The following is a 15,811-nucleotide window of genomic DNA, read 5'->3' as shown; positions in this document are numbered from 1 at the left end:
TTAGGGGCAGAAGGCAGAAATTTCGCAATTAGAATCTACAAACCAGAAAGCTCTCCTGAGATAGTCAATTGGGAAAATGAAAAGGAGGTTCGTGCTGGATGTGGTGGTGCACAACTTTAATCCCAGCACTCAGGAGGCAGAGGTAGGAGGATGGCTGAGAGAGTCTGAGGCCACCCTGAGACTCCATAGTGAATGTCAGGTCAGCCAGGGCTCAAGTGAGGCCCTACCTCAAAAAAAGGAGGTTTGTGTTGATTGTGTGGTTACACTGGCATACCCTATTGGCTCCCCTTGTGCTGCTATCTGTCTGTCTCTTTAAGAATGAACATTTGGAGCATTACTATGGGATTTTTTTTATAATCATGGAAGTTAATAAAAATAATTTTTAAAAGATAAAAAAAAGAATGAACATTTCCCTGATGGGCTTTTCTTCTTTTTTAAAAAAATATTTTATTTTTATTTATTTTAGAGAAAGAGAGAAGGGGGGAGAGAGAGAAAATGGGTACTCCAGAGCTTCTAGCCACTGCAAACAAACTCCAGATGTGCCACTTTATGCATCTGGCTTATGTGGGTACTTGAGAATCGAACCTGTATTCTTGGGCTTCGCAGGCAAGCACCTTTACCAGTAAGCCATCTCTTCAGCCCCTTCTTCTTCTTCTTCTTCTTTTTTGGCTTTTTTTTTTTTTTTTTTTGGTTTTTTGAGGTAGGGTCTCACTCTGGTCCAGGCTGGAATTAACTCTGTAGTCTCAGGGTGGCCTTTTTTGGCTTTTCAAGGTAGGGTCTCACACTAGCTCAGACTGATCTGAATTCACTATGTAGTCTCGGGGTGGCCTTGAACACACAATGATCCACCTACCACTGCCTCCCAAGTTCTGGGATTTAAAGGAGTGTACCACCACGTCCGGCTCCTTTTTCATCTTTTTTTGAGGTAAGGTTTTGCTCTAGCCCAGGCTGACCTGGAATTAGTCTCAGGCTGGCCTTGAACTCACAGCGATCCTCCTGCCTCAGCTTCCCAAGTACTGGGATTGGGATTAAAGGTATGTACCATCCATACAAGCCCTCCCTGATGGTTTCATTTTCTTTCTTTCTTTCTTTCTTTCTTTCTTTCTTTCTTTCTTTCTTTCTTTCTTTCTTTTTTGGGGGGTTTTTCGAGGTAAGGTCTCACTCTAGCACAGGAATTCACTATGTAGTCTCAGGGTGGCCTCAAACTCACTCCTACCTCTGCCTCCCGAGTGTTGGGATTAAAGGCGTGTGCCACTACATCTGGCTCCCTGATGGGTTTTGAAAAGTAGGAGTTGGATCATTTTTGCTGACACCCATAAAGGTAATCCTCAGAATCAATGCAACAGCATGCCAGAAAGTAGAAGGCACCTTTGTCAAGTCCTGAACTGGAGCACATCCCAGAGAAGAGCAATCTCAATGAATCTTACTGGGGTGAGGCAGGTAGCCAGAACAGGAAGTGGTGGATGGAGGGAAACTGATATGGAAGAGTTGACTAGAAGAGGCAAGTCACAGACTATGGGCAAGAACATGAACAAGGGCTTCTGTAGCCAGGAATGCCTAAGCTCTCTAGCTGATGATGATACTAAAGGACCATCCTTGGCAGAATACAGAGGTCAAATATATATCCCACCCCACCCCAGAGATGCCTTGTGTCTGTAAATGATAATAAGGGTTTGGTATGTCTGTCTGTCTCTAATTCTAGCTAATTAGAGAATAATTTGTTTCTATCATTTTAGAATGGGAGTTGTTCAATATACCAAAGGGTAGAGAAAATAGTATAAGGAACTTCCATTCTGCTATTTTTTTTTCAAGGTAGGTTCTCAGTCTAGCCCAGGCTAACCTGGGATTTACAATGTATTCTCAAGTTAGCCTTGAACTCACAGTGATCCTCCTACTTCTGCCTCCTTAGTGCTGGGATTAAAGGCGTGTGTTACTATGCCCAGCCCCGTTCTGCTATTTTTTTCCCATTTCAGTTTTTTCAAGGTAGGGTCTCACTCTGACCCAAGTTGACCTGGAACTCACTCTGTAGGTCCAGGCTGGCCTCAAACTCAGAATGATCCTTCTATCTCTGCCTGCTGCGCTGGGATTAAAGGTATGTACTACCACACCCAGTTCCATTCTGCTATTTCTTGATATATTTTATTCATTTATTTATTTGAGAGAAAGGAGAGAGAGAGAATGGGTGTGCCAGGGCTTCCAGGCACTGCAAATGAACTCCAAACACGTGCACCCCCTTGTGCATATGGCTAATGTGGGTCCTGGGAATCGAACCGGGATCCTTTGGCTTTGCGGGCAAATGCCTTAACCAAGAAGCCATCTCTCCAGCCCCCATTCTGCTATATATAAATAAATAAATAAATAAATAAATAAATATATATATATATATATATATATATATATATATATATATAGTTTTGTTTTGTTTTTCGAGGTAGGCTCTCACTCTAGCCCAGGATGACCTGGAATTCACTATGGAGCCTCAAGCTGGTCTCGAATTCACAGCAATCCTCCTACCTCTGCTTCATTCTGCTATTTTTAGTTGAAGTTCTCATTCCAGCTATTTCATTAAACCTAGACTCTTCCTCAGAGAAATAGGCTAGCAACTCTGTTGTAAGACTACCATCATTCTGCAAACTACCTTGTTCAGCATACATCCTTAAGAATATGCAGTTATCAAGACAGGCATGGTGGCACATGCCTTTAATCCCAGCACTCGGGAGGGAGAGGTAGTAGGATCGCCATGAGTTCGAGGCCACCCTGAGACTACATAGTGAATTCCAGGTCAGCCTGGGCCAGAGTGAGACCGTACCTCAAAAACACAACAAAACAAAAGACAGAGGGGGGGGAATGCAGTTATCTAGTATGTGGGAACAGAACCTATTCTCCCCCTTCACCAGCCTTCAACATCAGAGGTGCCAATTCTACCTTCCTTCCATAGTGAGGAAGGCTCACAATTCTAGTCAGTCTCGGAATTCTTCTCTCCAACACCACTGGAGCCCTCTGGAGCCCAGGCCAGAGGCCTGGGTCTGCTGGGGCCTACCTTCCTCCTGGCCATCAGCTCGTTTTCCTGGAGACTGGGACTCAGGCTTTGTTGGCTTCCGGTGCTTGTGCTTTCCCCTGACTCCATTGTGCTCTTTTCCTGAATCTGAAGCCCCCCTGGGGCTTTTCTTGGTGGGTTCCTGGGAGTCTCCAGGTGGCTTCCGGCACTGTACAAAGGCAGAAAAAGAGGTTAGTTTCACTTCTTAATGTTCTACCAGAAACAGGCCACATGCCTCTCTTAAAATTATATTTATTATTTATTTGCAAGCAGGAGGTAGAGAAAGAGAGAGAATATGGACATGCCAGGGCCTCTTGCCACTGCAAACTCCTGGCACATGCACTTTGGGCATCTGGTTTTATGTGGGTATTGGGGATTTGAACCCGGGCCATCAGGCTTTACAAGTAAGCACCTTAACTGCTGAGCTATTTCTCCAGCCCTAAATGCCTGGTTTTTTGTGTTTTTTTCCTTCAAGGTAGGGTCTCACTCTAGCCCATGCTAACCTAGAATTCACTATGTATTCTCAGGGTGACCTCGAACTCACAGTGATCCTCCTACCTCTGCCTCCCGAGTGCTGGGATTAAAGGCATATGCCATCATGCCAGGCAACATGCCTGTTTTTAACATGTGGACATGAGCTGCCCAGAGCCTCTCCTGGGCTGAATCTATTGCCCTTGCTGTTTCCCCAGGCATTCGCACTGCAACCATCACCTTCAAAAGTTCTAAAGAATATGTATTCACAGCCACTCAGCACACAGTCATTTTAAAAGGTACAAAGACAGGTACCAAACAAAAAACGTCCCTTCTACAAATTGGGTAACTATATGGTTCAAATAACTTCACTCTGAATGGTATTATATTAACAACAACAATTGACAATAGGTCTTAGTATGGCCAAGTCAAAAAAAAAAATTCTGATTTCATGTGTAAATTAATACCAAAAAAAAACAGATTCAACTCAGGCAAAAAAAAAAAAAAAAAAAAATACTACACAGTGTCAATTCCCACCTTCCCATGAACTCAGTGAAAAGGTCCAAGCATGGTTAATAAGGCTATGTTTTTTACTCTGTAGCACTTTCAGCTTTCCAAAAGGCTCATTTCTATCTTGATTTTATTGTCCCAACCACTCTAAAAGGAAAAGCTAACATCCCACTGAACAGATGAGGAAACTGAGACTCCAAGCATTACTCCCATCCCATGAACTCATCCTGCTCCTTATTCACAAAGGATTAAGCTGAAATTTACGTTCAGTTTTTTGTTGTTGTTGTTATTTTTTTGGTTTTTGAGGTAGGGTCTCATTCTAGCCCAGGCTGACCTGGAATTCACTATGGAGACTCAGGGTGGCCTCGAACTCACAGCGATTCTCCTACCTCTGCCTCCCGAGTGCTGGGATTAAAGGCGTGCGCCACCACGCCCGGCACGTTCAGTTTTTTTTGTTTTTGTTTTTGTTTCTCCTTTGCTTGATGGTAGGTCCTATGAACCAGTGTTAGGAGACAGAAATAACAAAGGAGGAAAGAGGAAGGAGAAAAGCTGAGTAAAATCTGACCTTCTGGTATGTCCAGAGAAAAATTATTATTTTAAGTCAAGGGGGAATAAAGTTAAATGCACATAAGTTTGAACATGTCCTATTTATTTCTGAGCATCATTTTAGGTGGATCTTTCAATACACATAATTAACTTTTACTTCCTAAGAAAGCTTAAAAAAAAAGTTGGGCATCCAGGCACATACCTTTAATCCCAGCACTCAGGAGGCAGAGGTAACAGGATCACTGTGAGTTCGAGGCTAGCCTTGGACTACAGAGTAAATTCCAGGTCCTACTGGGTGAAATTGAGACCCTACTTTGAAAAAAAACAGAGCAAAACGAAACAAGATAGAAACAAGTAAAATATGGACTAGGGAGATGGCTCAGGGGTTAAAGGCACTTGCTTGTAACACCTGCAGTCTGGGCTTGATTTCCCAGTATCCACATAAAGACAGACCCACAGAGTGGCACATGTGTCTGGAGTTAGTTTGCAGTGGCAAGAGGACCTCACGTGTCTACTGTCTGTCTGTCTGTCTGTCTGTCTGTCTCCTTGGCAATTAAATAATTAAAAAAAATAAAACAACATCCAAAGGGATTGTATCTGTATATTCTGCGAAGGTAGCAATGAAAGTAAAAATATATTGTGAAATAAATAAATACATTGTACACTCCAACTTCTGTGAAAAGTTAAGGTGGGGAGATCAAGAAAGACCAATGTTCAGGACAACAGAGTTTGGAAATATTTTTCAAAGAATGAGAAGACAATAAAACACACCCAGCATCAAATTAAACAGAACCCTTTAGGCCCTTTAGGATTCTGAGGCCCCTTGGGTAGGTGAAAGGAAACTATTCTGCCTTTTGGCCATGCCCTAAAGATGTTCTGAATTAACTCCTAATCGTAGTTTGCCTATTGTGGTGGTTTGAATGTAAAAAATATTCCCCCATAGACTCATGTGTCACAGGGTGGCACTATTTGGGAAGGTTGTGCCTTTAGAAAGTGGAGCCTTGCTGGAGAAGGTGTGCCACTGGGTTTGGGCCTTGGGGTATTAACAATCCAGCCTTGCTTCTTGATGCTTTACTGCATTCTATTTCCTTGCTGCTAAAGTGAAGAAGTGATGCTGGCTTTCTGATCCAGCCATGCTTTCTCTATCTTGTTGGACTTTTCCTTGAAACTGTAAACTGAAATAAACCCTGTCCTTCTATAAGCTGCTTCTGGTGGTATATTGTGCCCCAACAATGAGATAATAACCACTACATAAAGCTAGATGTGCACAGCAGCAGTTCATCATCAAATGGAAGTGATATATACATGATAAGGCCTGAGCAGTCATGAAGGCCAGCGTTAAGTCTCAAGAAAAAGTTGCCCAAATGCTTATGTTGTTACAATGCCTTTGGTCTGCAAATATGCACCCATGTAACATGCAGTATACCCTATGATCAACTAAAGAGAAGACAACTAGGCCCTGGTTTACAGATAGATCTGCATGCTATACAGGCATCGCCCAGACGTGGACAGCTGCATTACTACAGCCCCTTTCTGGAACAACTTTGAATGACAGTAGTGAAGGGAAAGCTTCACAACTGGAGCACTTTGGGCAGTGCACATGATCGTGAATTTTTATTGGACAGAAAAATGGCCAGATTTGCAATTATATACTGATTCATGGGCTATAGCCAACTGTTTGGCTAGATGGTCAGGGACATGCAAGGAGCACAATTGGAAACTGTTGCAAAAGACAACTGGGGGAAAGTATGAGGATAGATCTTTCTGAATGGGCAAAGGATGTAAAGATACTTGTGTCCTATGTAAAGGTTCATCAAAAGGTGACTTCAGCAGAGAATGATTTTAATAATCAAGTGGATAATAGAACCAGATCTATGGCTATCAGTCAATCTTTTTCCCTGATCATTCCGGTCATTACCCAACAGGCCCATGAACAGAGCGGCCATGGTGGTAGGGATGGAGGTTATGCATGGGCTCAACAGCATAGGCTTCCATTAACTAAGGCTGACCTTGTTACAGCTGCTGCTGAGTGCCAAATCTGCCAGTGGCAGAGACCAACACTGAGTCCCTCATACGGCACCACTCCCCAGAGTGACCAGCCACCAGCCTGGTGGCATATTGACTACATTGGACTACTTCCATTAAGGAAAGGACAGCATTATCTTTACTAGAACAAAGACTTATTCTGGGTATGGACTTGCCTTTTCTGCATGTAATGCTTCTGACAAAACTATCATCCATGGCTGTGGTGGTTTGATTCAGGTGTCCCCCATAAACCTAGGTGTTCTGAATGCTAGGTTCCCAGCTGATGGATATTTGGGAATTAATGCCTCCTGGAGGGAGTGTATTGTTGGGGGTGGGCTTAAGGGCTTTATAGCCAGTTTCCCCATGCCAGTCTTTGGCACACCCTCCTGTTGCTGTGGTCCATCTTATGTTGGCCAGGGGGTGATGTCCACCCTCTGCTCATGCCATCGTTTTCCCCTGCCATCGTGAAGCTTCCCCTCGAGCCTGTAAGCCAAAATAAACCTCTTTTTCCCAGAAGCTACTCTTGGTTGGGTGATTTCTACCAGCAATGCGAACCGGACTGCAACAATGGCCATGCAGAATGTCTTATTCACCATCATGTATTCCACAGCATTGCTTCTGATCAAGGAGCTCACTTCATAGCCAAAGAAATGCAGCAGTGAGCCGGGTGTGGTGGCGTGTGCCTTTAATCCTAGCACTAGGGAGGCAGAGGTAGGAGGATCGCCATAAGTTCCAGGCCACCTGAGACTACATAGTGAATTCCGGGTCAGTCTGGGCTAGAGGGAAACCATACCTCAAAAATAAATAAATAAATAAATAAATAAATTTTAAAAAGAAATGCATCAGTGGGCTCATGCTCAAAGGGGTCACAGGTCTTTCCATGTTCCCCACTATCCTGAAGCAGCTGGATTGACAGAACAGTGGAATGTCCTTTTATAGAAACAATTACAGTGTCATCTAGGTGACAGTAGCCTGAAGGGCTAGGACAGGGTTCTCCAGAAGGCTCTGAGTCAGCATCCAATATATGGTATTGATTTTCCCATAGCCAGGACTCACAGGTCTAGGAATTAAGGGATGAAATTGGAAATGGTACCATTCACCATCACCCCAAGTGACACACTAGCCAAGTTTTTGCTTCCTGTCCCCATAACTGTATGCTCCACTAGCCTACAGGTCTTAGTTCCATAGTGGGGAATACTTCTGCCAGGAGGCACAAAGAACATTGCATTGAACTGGAATCTAAGAAACCACTGGCCATTTTGAGTCAACAGACTAAGAAAGGATTTACAATGCTAGCAGGGTGAAATTGAAGTGCTCCTCTACAATAGAGGTAAAGAAGAGTATGCCTGGAGTGCAGGAGCTCCTTTAGGGCATCTCTTGGTGTTACCATGTCATGTGATGAAGGTTAATGGGAAATTTCAACAACTCAATCAAGTCAGGGTGTTAAATGGCCCAGACTCTTCAGAATGAAAGTGTGAGAAAAGGACCAAAGTAAAGAACCAACACCTGCTGAGGTACTTGCTGAGGATGGAGAAAATACAGAATTAGTAGAAGAAGGTAGTTACTGCTAAGGCAACATGACCCCTTACAGAAATGAGGATTGTCATTGCTGTGTTTGTCATATTTTGATGTTAATGCACATGTACACAAATACTATTTGTTTTTCTTTCTTCTACTTCTCTACTGTGATTGATATTGATTGAGATAGTATTAGTAATATTAAACCTAGGGCTAGATTATGACAGTTAAATTCTGTTTTCAACCTGATCAGATTAGGAATCAAGTAAGAGACACACCCCTTGGGCAGGTCATAGAAAGCCTTTCCAGGAAGGACTGAGGGAGGAAGGTCTTTTTCCAGAGTGGGTGGTCCTTCCAGTGGTTGACTATACATAACAAAGCTCTAGAGAACACAGTGCCTTTCACCTCACTGCCCTTGTTTCACAGTCCTTAATGGACACACTGGAGCCCTGAATAATCAGCCTTTCAACATGGACTGAAGACAGCCAGCCTCGGAGTGAGGAGCTCCTAGGTTCTCAAGACCCTTTGGCCTCTATCCAGCTTTATGGACTTCCCAGCTCATATCTGGTAAGCTAATCTAATAAATCCCTTTATAACACATATTCATTCTACTGGATCTGCTCTTTTACAGAACTCTAATACATTTATCAGTTGTTTCATTCACTATTTGATTTCTTGTTTTCTCCCCCCGCCCTTGGTTTTCAAGGAAGGGTCTCACTTTATGTCAGGCTGACCTGGAATTCACTATGTAGTCTCAGGGTGGCCTTGAACTCACAGCAAACCTCCTATCTCTGCCTACCGAGTGCTGGGAAAAAAGGGCATTAAGGACTGCTTGTCACTCTGCTAATCCTATAACTTGATTCTGCACTTTTTAGTGGGCCCACTGAACTGTTCATTTCATATAAGGAAGGACCATGCCTACCTGGTATTAAGTCAACATCATAAACTCTACGATGGACAGGGACCAATACCATTTTGTTTGAAATACTAGTAATAATAAAAGCAGCCACTAATGCTAACTAAACACTTACTATGGGCCCAGTACTCTTTTAATCACTTGTATAGCACCTCATTTAACCTTAATGCATCATTAAGCTATGCCTATAATTCACTTCTTCAAGTGTTAAGTGAAATGGTTTTCAGTAAGTCACAGCACTGTGCAACTAACACCATTTGCCCAGTATTGGAACTTTCCCATCACCCTGAATGCAAACCCTATACCTATACTCCATCTTCTCTAGCCGTAGGCAACCACGAGGCTACTTTCTGTCTCTATAGATTGGTTGGGCTGGAGAGATAGCTCAGTGGTTAAAAGTGCTTGCTTGCAAAGCTTAATGTCCCAGGTTCAATTCCCCAGTACCCACATAAAGCCAGATGCATAGTGGTGCATGCATCCAGAGTTCATCTGCAGTGGCAAGAGACTCTTGTGCTCATTCTCTCTCTTGTTCCTTTCTCACTCTGTCTCTCCTTGCAAATAAATATTTGTCTATTCTGTTTTTTTTTTCTTTTTTATTTGCGGCAGGTCTTACTCTAGCCTAGGTTGACCTATGGACTCACTATGTAGTCTCAGGCTGGCCTCAAACTCACAGCTTTCCTACCACCTCTGTCTCCTGAGTGCTAGGATTAAATGAGTGTGCCAAAAGTCCTGGCTATTTATGTTTTTGTTTGAAGTATAGTCTTACTCTAGATCAGGCTGACATAGAACTTACTCTGTAGTCCAGGCTGGCCTCAGCCTCCTGGGTCCTGGGATTAAGGGCATGTGCCACCATGCCCAACCAAGATTTATCCATTCTGGACATTTTATATCATCAAATCATTTAATCTTTCTAACAACAGTGGGTGACTATCACCATGTGTCTCATTATGGAGATGAGAGCACTGAGGGTGAGGGAGAATAAGTAGCTAGCTTAGTCAACGTCACACAGCTAGGAAATTCAAACTTGGGCTCTGTGTCTGGTCCTAGAGGGCATCCCCCTCTCCACTCTACTACAGCATCCTCCTGAAAACATTCTCACTGCGTGGGAGGGACTGACACAGGTAGCTATTCAAAAAGTACCTGCTTTTCAAATAAAAATAAGAAATGTGGGGGGGGGGGAAATACCTGCTAAACATTCAGTGAAAGTGGTCCAGGTCAAGAAGAATGACAGACTTTGGATCCCATGAGAGCCAAGTTAGAATTCGAGCTCTACCACTGAGTGGCTAGGTAACTTTGGGGAACATTCACTGAGCCTCTGCTTCATTTTGTCTCTTATAAATCACATGGAGCATTTATCTCAGAGGGTTATTGTAAGGATTAAATTAGATAACATACATAGAAAGCACTTGGTATATGGTAGGAGTTCAATGGTAATGATCATGACATGATTATAATTACCAAGGTCAGACTGCAGGTAGACGGACCAAATGTTATGTACACTACTATTCCTACTTCGTCTTTTCTTTATGTGGATGTGATGTTGCTGAACAGACTCCAAATGCTAGCCAGGCATGGTGGCACACGCCTTTAATCCCAGCACTTGGGAGGCAGAGGTAGGAGGATCACCGAGAGTTCGAGGCCACCCTGAGATTACATCGTGAATTCCACGTCAGCCTGGGCTTAGAGTGAGACCCTACCTTGAAAAACCAATAAAATAAAATAAAATAAAATAAAATAAAATAAAATAAAATAAAATTAAAATTAAATAAAAAAATCCAAACTCCATGCCAGGGGTTGGGTTTTGTTGTTGTTGATGATTTGTTGATGTTTGATTTGGTTTTCTGAGACCAGGTCTTGCTATGTAGCTGGCCTAGAACATGCAGTCCTTCTGCCACTGCCTCTTGAGTACTATATTCCAAGGGTTCCTAACCTGGAATGTATAGGTGGCCTTTAGAGAAGTTCTACAAACCCCCTGATATTGGAAAAGTTCTAAGGTTGTATTTCTGGAAAAGAGGTCTGTTGCCTCAACAAATTCTCAGCTGGGTGTGGTAGCTTACTCCTATAATCCAGAATTTGGGAGGCGTGATGCAGGAGGATTGCAAGTTCAAGGCCAGCCTATGCAACTTAATGAGACCCTGTCTCAAAAGAAGACTGGGGATGTAGTTCAGTCACAAAGCATTTGCCTAGCACGCAGGAAGAAGGCCTCAGGATCCCCATAGGAAGACCCATGGATTAAAGTTCAGTGCTTCCAACACATCTTCTTGCCCTGTCTATAACTTACTATGAATCAACACCAAGGTACCATGTGCCAAAGCCCAAAGTTGCCACCTCAAGCATGTAAAAGATAGGAAACTGGTGGATTAAGCTGGAAACTAAACAGGCTCTGCCTCTACAAGACTAAGCAAACGCTGAGTAGATTTTCCTACTGGTACAAGAATTGACCCTATCAAAGGCTTCTCTTTTCTTAGGACCCCAAATGCTCAATGCCAGTGGTCAGTCATCCTGTTAAAGTACAAGGAAGGGTGGTTCCTCAGGGAAGAGCCTATGAGTAATTGGTTTCCCTCACTAATAACTTTCTTTTGCTTTCTTCCAACATCACCTGGGACAATGGTTTCCTTGGATCCCAGGACAGAATCATTTCCTATGTCCTACAGAATGAGACAGCCCCTCTCCAGGTAAAGCCACCCTGCAGGGAAGATGCGAGTTAGAAAAGGAATGCCTTCTAATTGGTGCAGTTCACACATGTGCTCAAAAACATTGCCCAGGAATCCCAGGAGCAAATGCTGAAATGTGCAAAGTGAAAGAGCCCAGCAATATCTCTCAGCCAGCACACTAACACTCACCTTGGATCCCAGGGAACTCCGGACTATGGGCTTGTCTTGTGGTGGTTGCTGCTGCTGGTGGTGGTCCTCCTCGCCTTCCTTTTCTTTGCCACACTTCACCTTCTTGGGTGGCAGAGATTCTGTCTCTTCATCAGGCTGCCACTTGTTCTTACAAGTAAAGATCCCAACACTTTCCCGTTTCACTCGAGCCTGCCCAGCCTTAGCCCGAGCTTCAACTTGGCCCCTCTGCGGAGCTGCTGGGAGGCCATCGGCCCGGAAACAGTTGGCTAAATTGAAGACCATGTCACCATCCATCTTCTCCATTTTTACCCGACCCAGATCTACCTGGCTTCCAAGCTGCGACAGCTCTGTGCTGGAGCCCCTCTTGCTGCTTGGAACCACATCCAAGATGAGGTCCTTGGGGTGGCTGTCATGAGGTAGCAAAGGCAGCTCAGGCATCTTGCGCAGGTTCTGGGGGTTAGCCAGGACCAGCTCATGGGACATATAGGTAGCCAGCACTTGGTTCTTGGGCTTTGTGTCTCCTGTCAGCTTCAGGCCACAGGCTGCCTGGGGACCTTCCATCTTAGGAGTGGTGTCAGAGCAGAGGTGGCTCTCTGATTCCTCAGGCCCCTGGTTCACTCGAATATCCCCACTGTTAGGCTGAACAGACAGCGCCAGGGTCCCTGTCTGAGGGCTGAGAGTCAGAAGGACAGGATTGACTTGTTCTTCATAAGGCTTGGCAGCAATTCGGCAAGTTTTGTTCTTTGTGACAGCATCCTGCTCTGGAGCAAAGGGGCCCCCGGGCCGTGGCTGCCCCTCAGGAAGTCCATGTACAGCTTCACTGGAGCCAAGAGATGGTACACCAGAAAACTCAGAAACAATGCTGGTGGGCCTGATGGGCACTCCCTGACTGGGAGTCAGTTGCCCGGTATTGGAAAGGCCAATGGAAAGCAAAGATGCTTGGTGGTATGGTGACCAGCCAACAGGCAAGACTTGGGTGCTGGTGGGTTTCCCATTGACAGAACACCGTGGATACATGTTTGCTGATCCTGTGGGTTTCCATAAAGATAGCTCCTTGGTTTGGCACCCCGGCAGCCCAGGGGCAATGCGGGCTGGGGCATAACGGGTTTTGACTGTGCTTGGCTGTCCCTCAGTACCGGCTTGGCTGCCTTTTTTGCCACACGTGGCACCAGTGCTCTTGGGCTCTCCTTGATCGATGATAGAGATGGGCTCCTGCTTGGGGAGATGGCGAGGGTCTCGAGTGAGGCCCAGGTTAGGCTCCTTGTTCAGCAGCAGTGATGCGGGAACTGGGTTGGCCACGCCCACGTACGTGCCAGGGATGGTGCTGATCAGTGCGGTTGAGTTTTTCACCCAGGTGCTTGGGTCCCCATTCCTCACCATCTCAGGAAAGATAACAAAGGGTGAGGACGTAGAGCCCAGGCAGGAGGTAACGTTGCTGCCAGCAGCCTGGGTTGTGCGCTGAGACCTAGACAAGACTGTGGAGAGGAGAGCCTTGCTGCTGGTATGCACAGGCGTCAGCACAGGCATGGGAGGTGTTTTACGCTGGTTGGGCAATGGAAGCTTCTGGCGGTTGGACTTGGAGGAGAGGTCGAGGGGCATCTCGCTGCACTCAGGTGGAGAAGCCATCTCTCGTTCCAGCTGTGGAGGTGACTTGAGGGGAGAGAAGGTAACGGAAGTCCCTTCTGTTTGCTGTTCAGTGCCACCTGACATCTTCGTGGGGTGAGGTGGGCCTGAGCTCCCACCAGGGGCCTGCAGCAAAGGCTGTGGAGTTGGAAGCACCTTGGCAGAAGCAGTGGTGAGCGAAGTATCTGCCAAAGGCCCGGAAACCCCATCAGGTGTAGGCTGGGCAGTGGTACTACCAGATGGGGAAGTACATGAGAGCCTGTTCACCTCCAGAGACACCAACTTTGAATCTGAAGTCAAAGGCCGGGCCACAGAAAATGCATACGGGTAAGACCGGAGCTCTGGGGAAGCCAGCACACCTGGAAGACACCTGTCCTGCAGGTAGGACGGCAGGACAGGGAGTGTAAGTGTGGAGGAGACTCCCAGGGTGGTTGGCAGTGTGGCTACGCTGAGTGGCTGCCCACAGCTTGGAGGTGGGATATACACCAGTGGCTGATTAGGGGTCAGCACTGTCCCTGGCTGAAAAGATAGGGGAACTTTTTGCATAGCTTGTGCCTGAGCTGTAGGAAAACACACTCGACTCAAACTGAAGGAGGCCGGGATGGGTGCTGAGGTGGGGATGGCAGTTGGTGTGGCAGCTGGCATGGGCGTGGGGGCTGGAGTAAAGATTGGGGCCGGGGTGGGTGCAGGCACTGGTGTAGGAGCAAAGGCGGGGATGAGGGTAGGGGTAGAAGGGGGGCCAGAGGACGGGGTTGGGGTAGGCATCGGCACGGATGGAGGGGCTTGAGCGGCTGGAGGTGTGGACGCTGGCATTGAAGCCAGAACGGGAGTGGGGACAGAAGCGAGGACCAAAGTGGGAGCTGAAGGAGGCACGGGAGCCTGGATCAAGGCCAAGGGAGGTGCAGAAACAGAGACTGAGAGAGGAGTCGGAGCAGGAGTTGACAGGGGCACCGGAACTGGAACTGAAGGGGAAGCAGACACAGGCACAGGCACCAAGACGGAGGCCGAGACATTGAGGGGGTTCGAGTCAGAGATGAGAGTGGGCACTGAGGGTGGCGCTGGGGCCAGAGCAGGGACTGGTGCTAGGGGAGGGGAAGGGGCTGAATCTGAAGTGGCAACCTGGACAGGAACAAGCCCTGAATGGGGCACAGGGGCCGGGACAGAGAGGGGAACCTGAAATGGATCCGGAACAGAAGGAGGAACAGAGGCTGAACCAGGAGCAGAGGGACAGATGGGTGCCGGTAGAGGACTGAAGTTAGTGGTCACCAGAGGCAGGGTCCCCTCCACAGGGACTCCAGTTCCAAGAGTTGCCAATATGAAAGTGTTCTTTTCCCCAACACCATGCCGAGAGTCTAAAGCCTTAACCCCAGCTGATGAGCAGTCAACCTGTTTGCTCATCTGGGTGCCAAGCGGAGTCCAGGAGCAGCTGGCCCTGCTGTGGCCAGGCTCAGTGCTGTCAGGAGTAGGGAGCTTAAGCTCGTCCTCTGGGCTGCTCAGGGGCACAAGGAGGCCCTCAGCCTCTGCTGCACCCCCACTATAGTCCATTTTGGGCTGGGAATCATCAGGCTGATCTTCGGACTTGTGCCCAAGTTTCTCTGTTGCACTGCCATCTGGGTTTGCCCCCCGGGCATTGCTGCCACCTCCAACTGCTGTGAGCTCCACCTGCAAGGAAAGAACAGTGTGCCCATCTTAGCAAGCATCCTGAGACCCCTGAGAGGCAACTGCTGATCCTTTCTGCAATTCAACTAGCTAGGTCTTAGCAGAGGCAAAAGGCAGGGAACCAGCCAATTTCTGTCCCACCTAGAGCAACTCTTGGGACATTCCCTGTCCGTTTTTGCTTCCCTTCTCAGGGTGGCAGGCCAGGAATCTGGCCCAAGAAGCTCAGCTCCACCCTTCAGTGTGCAGCAAGTGATAACACAAAACACCTTACCTTGGAAAAACTGCTGCTGACACAAAACTCCTGAGATCCAAAGTGCTGGCAGTCACCTGTCGTGGACTCCTCATCAGAAAGAGGTGCTCTTCTAGCATGGGAGACACAACCAGAAAAGAGACATGAGACTCAGTCTTGTAACCATTGTAGCTTTCATTTTATTTGCAAGCAGAGAGAAAGATAAAGAGGAGACAGACACAGAGAGAATGGGCAAACCAGGGCCTTTAGCTACTGCAAACGAAGTCCAGATGCATGCACCCCCTTGTGTATCTAGCTTACGTGGGTACTGGGGAATCGAACCTGGGTCCTTTGGCTTTGTAGGCAAGAGCCTTAACTGTTAAGCCATCTCTCCAGCCCCACCAATGTAGCTTTCTGTAGCAGGCCCTCTGCTC

At 46.5% G+C, this 15,811-nt stretch overlaps 1 protein-coding gene across 6 annotated transcripts in view; it reads right to left on the bottom strand.

Annotated features, from left to right (window-relative positions):
- The window catches only part of Bcorl1 (BCL6 corepressor like 1), an 88,566-nt gene that overhangs the window by 38,344 nt on the left and 34,411 nt on the right, over positions 1-15,811 (bottom strand). For all 6 annotated transcript variants that reach the window (XM_045140268.1, XM_045140272.1, XM_045140267.1 and 3 more), the window contains 3 exons: positions 15,420-15,510; positions 11,867-15,151; positions 3,041-3,206 (listed from right to left, as the gene is read on the bottom strand). In XM_045140268.1, the coding sequence (XP_044996203.1) occupies positions 3,041-3,206; positions 11,867-15,151; positions 15,420-15,510 (3,542 nt within the window). The remainder of the gene's footprint in view (positions 1-3,040; positions 3,207-11,866; positions 15,152-15,419; positions 15,511-15,811) is intronic.

The sequence above is a fragment of the Jaculus jaculus genome, chromosome X (assembly GCF_020740685.1).
Source record: "Jaculus jaculus isolate mJacJac1 chromosome X, mJacJac1.mat.Y.cur, whole genome shotgun sequence".
NCBI classification, from domain to species: Eukaryota; Metazoa; Chordata; class Mammalia; order Rodentia; family Dipodidae; genus Jaculus; species Jaculus jaculus.
Note: the sequence above shows the minus strand (reverse complement) of the source record. Positions and strands in the feature narration are given on the sequence as shown.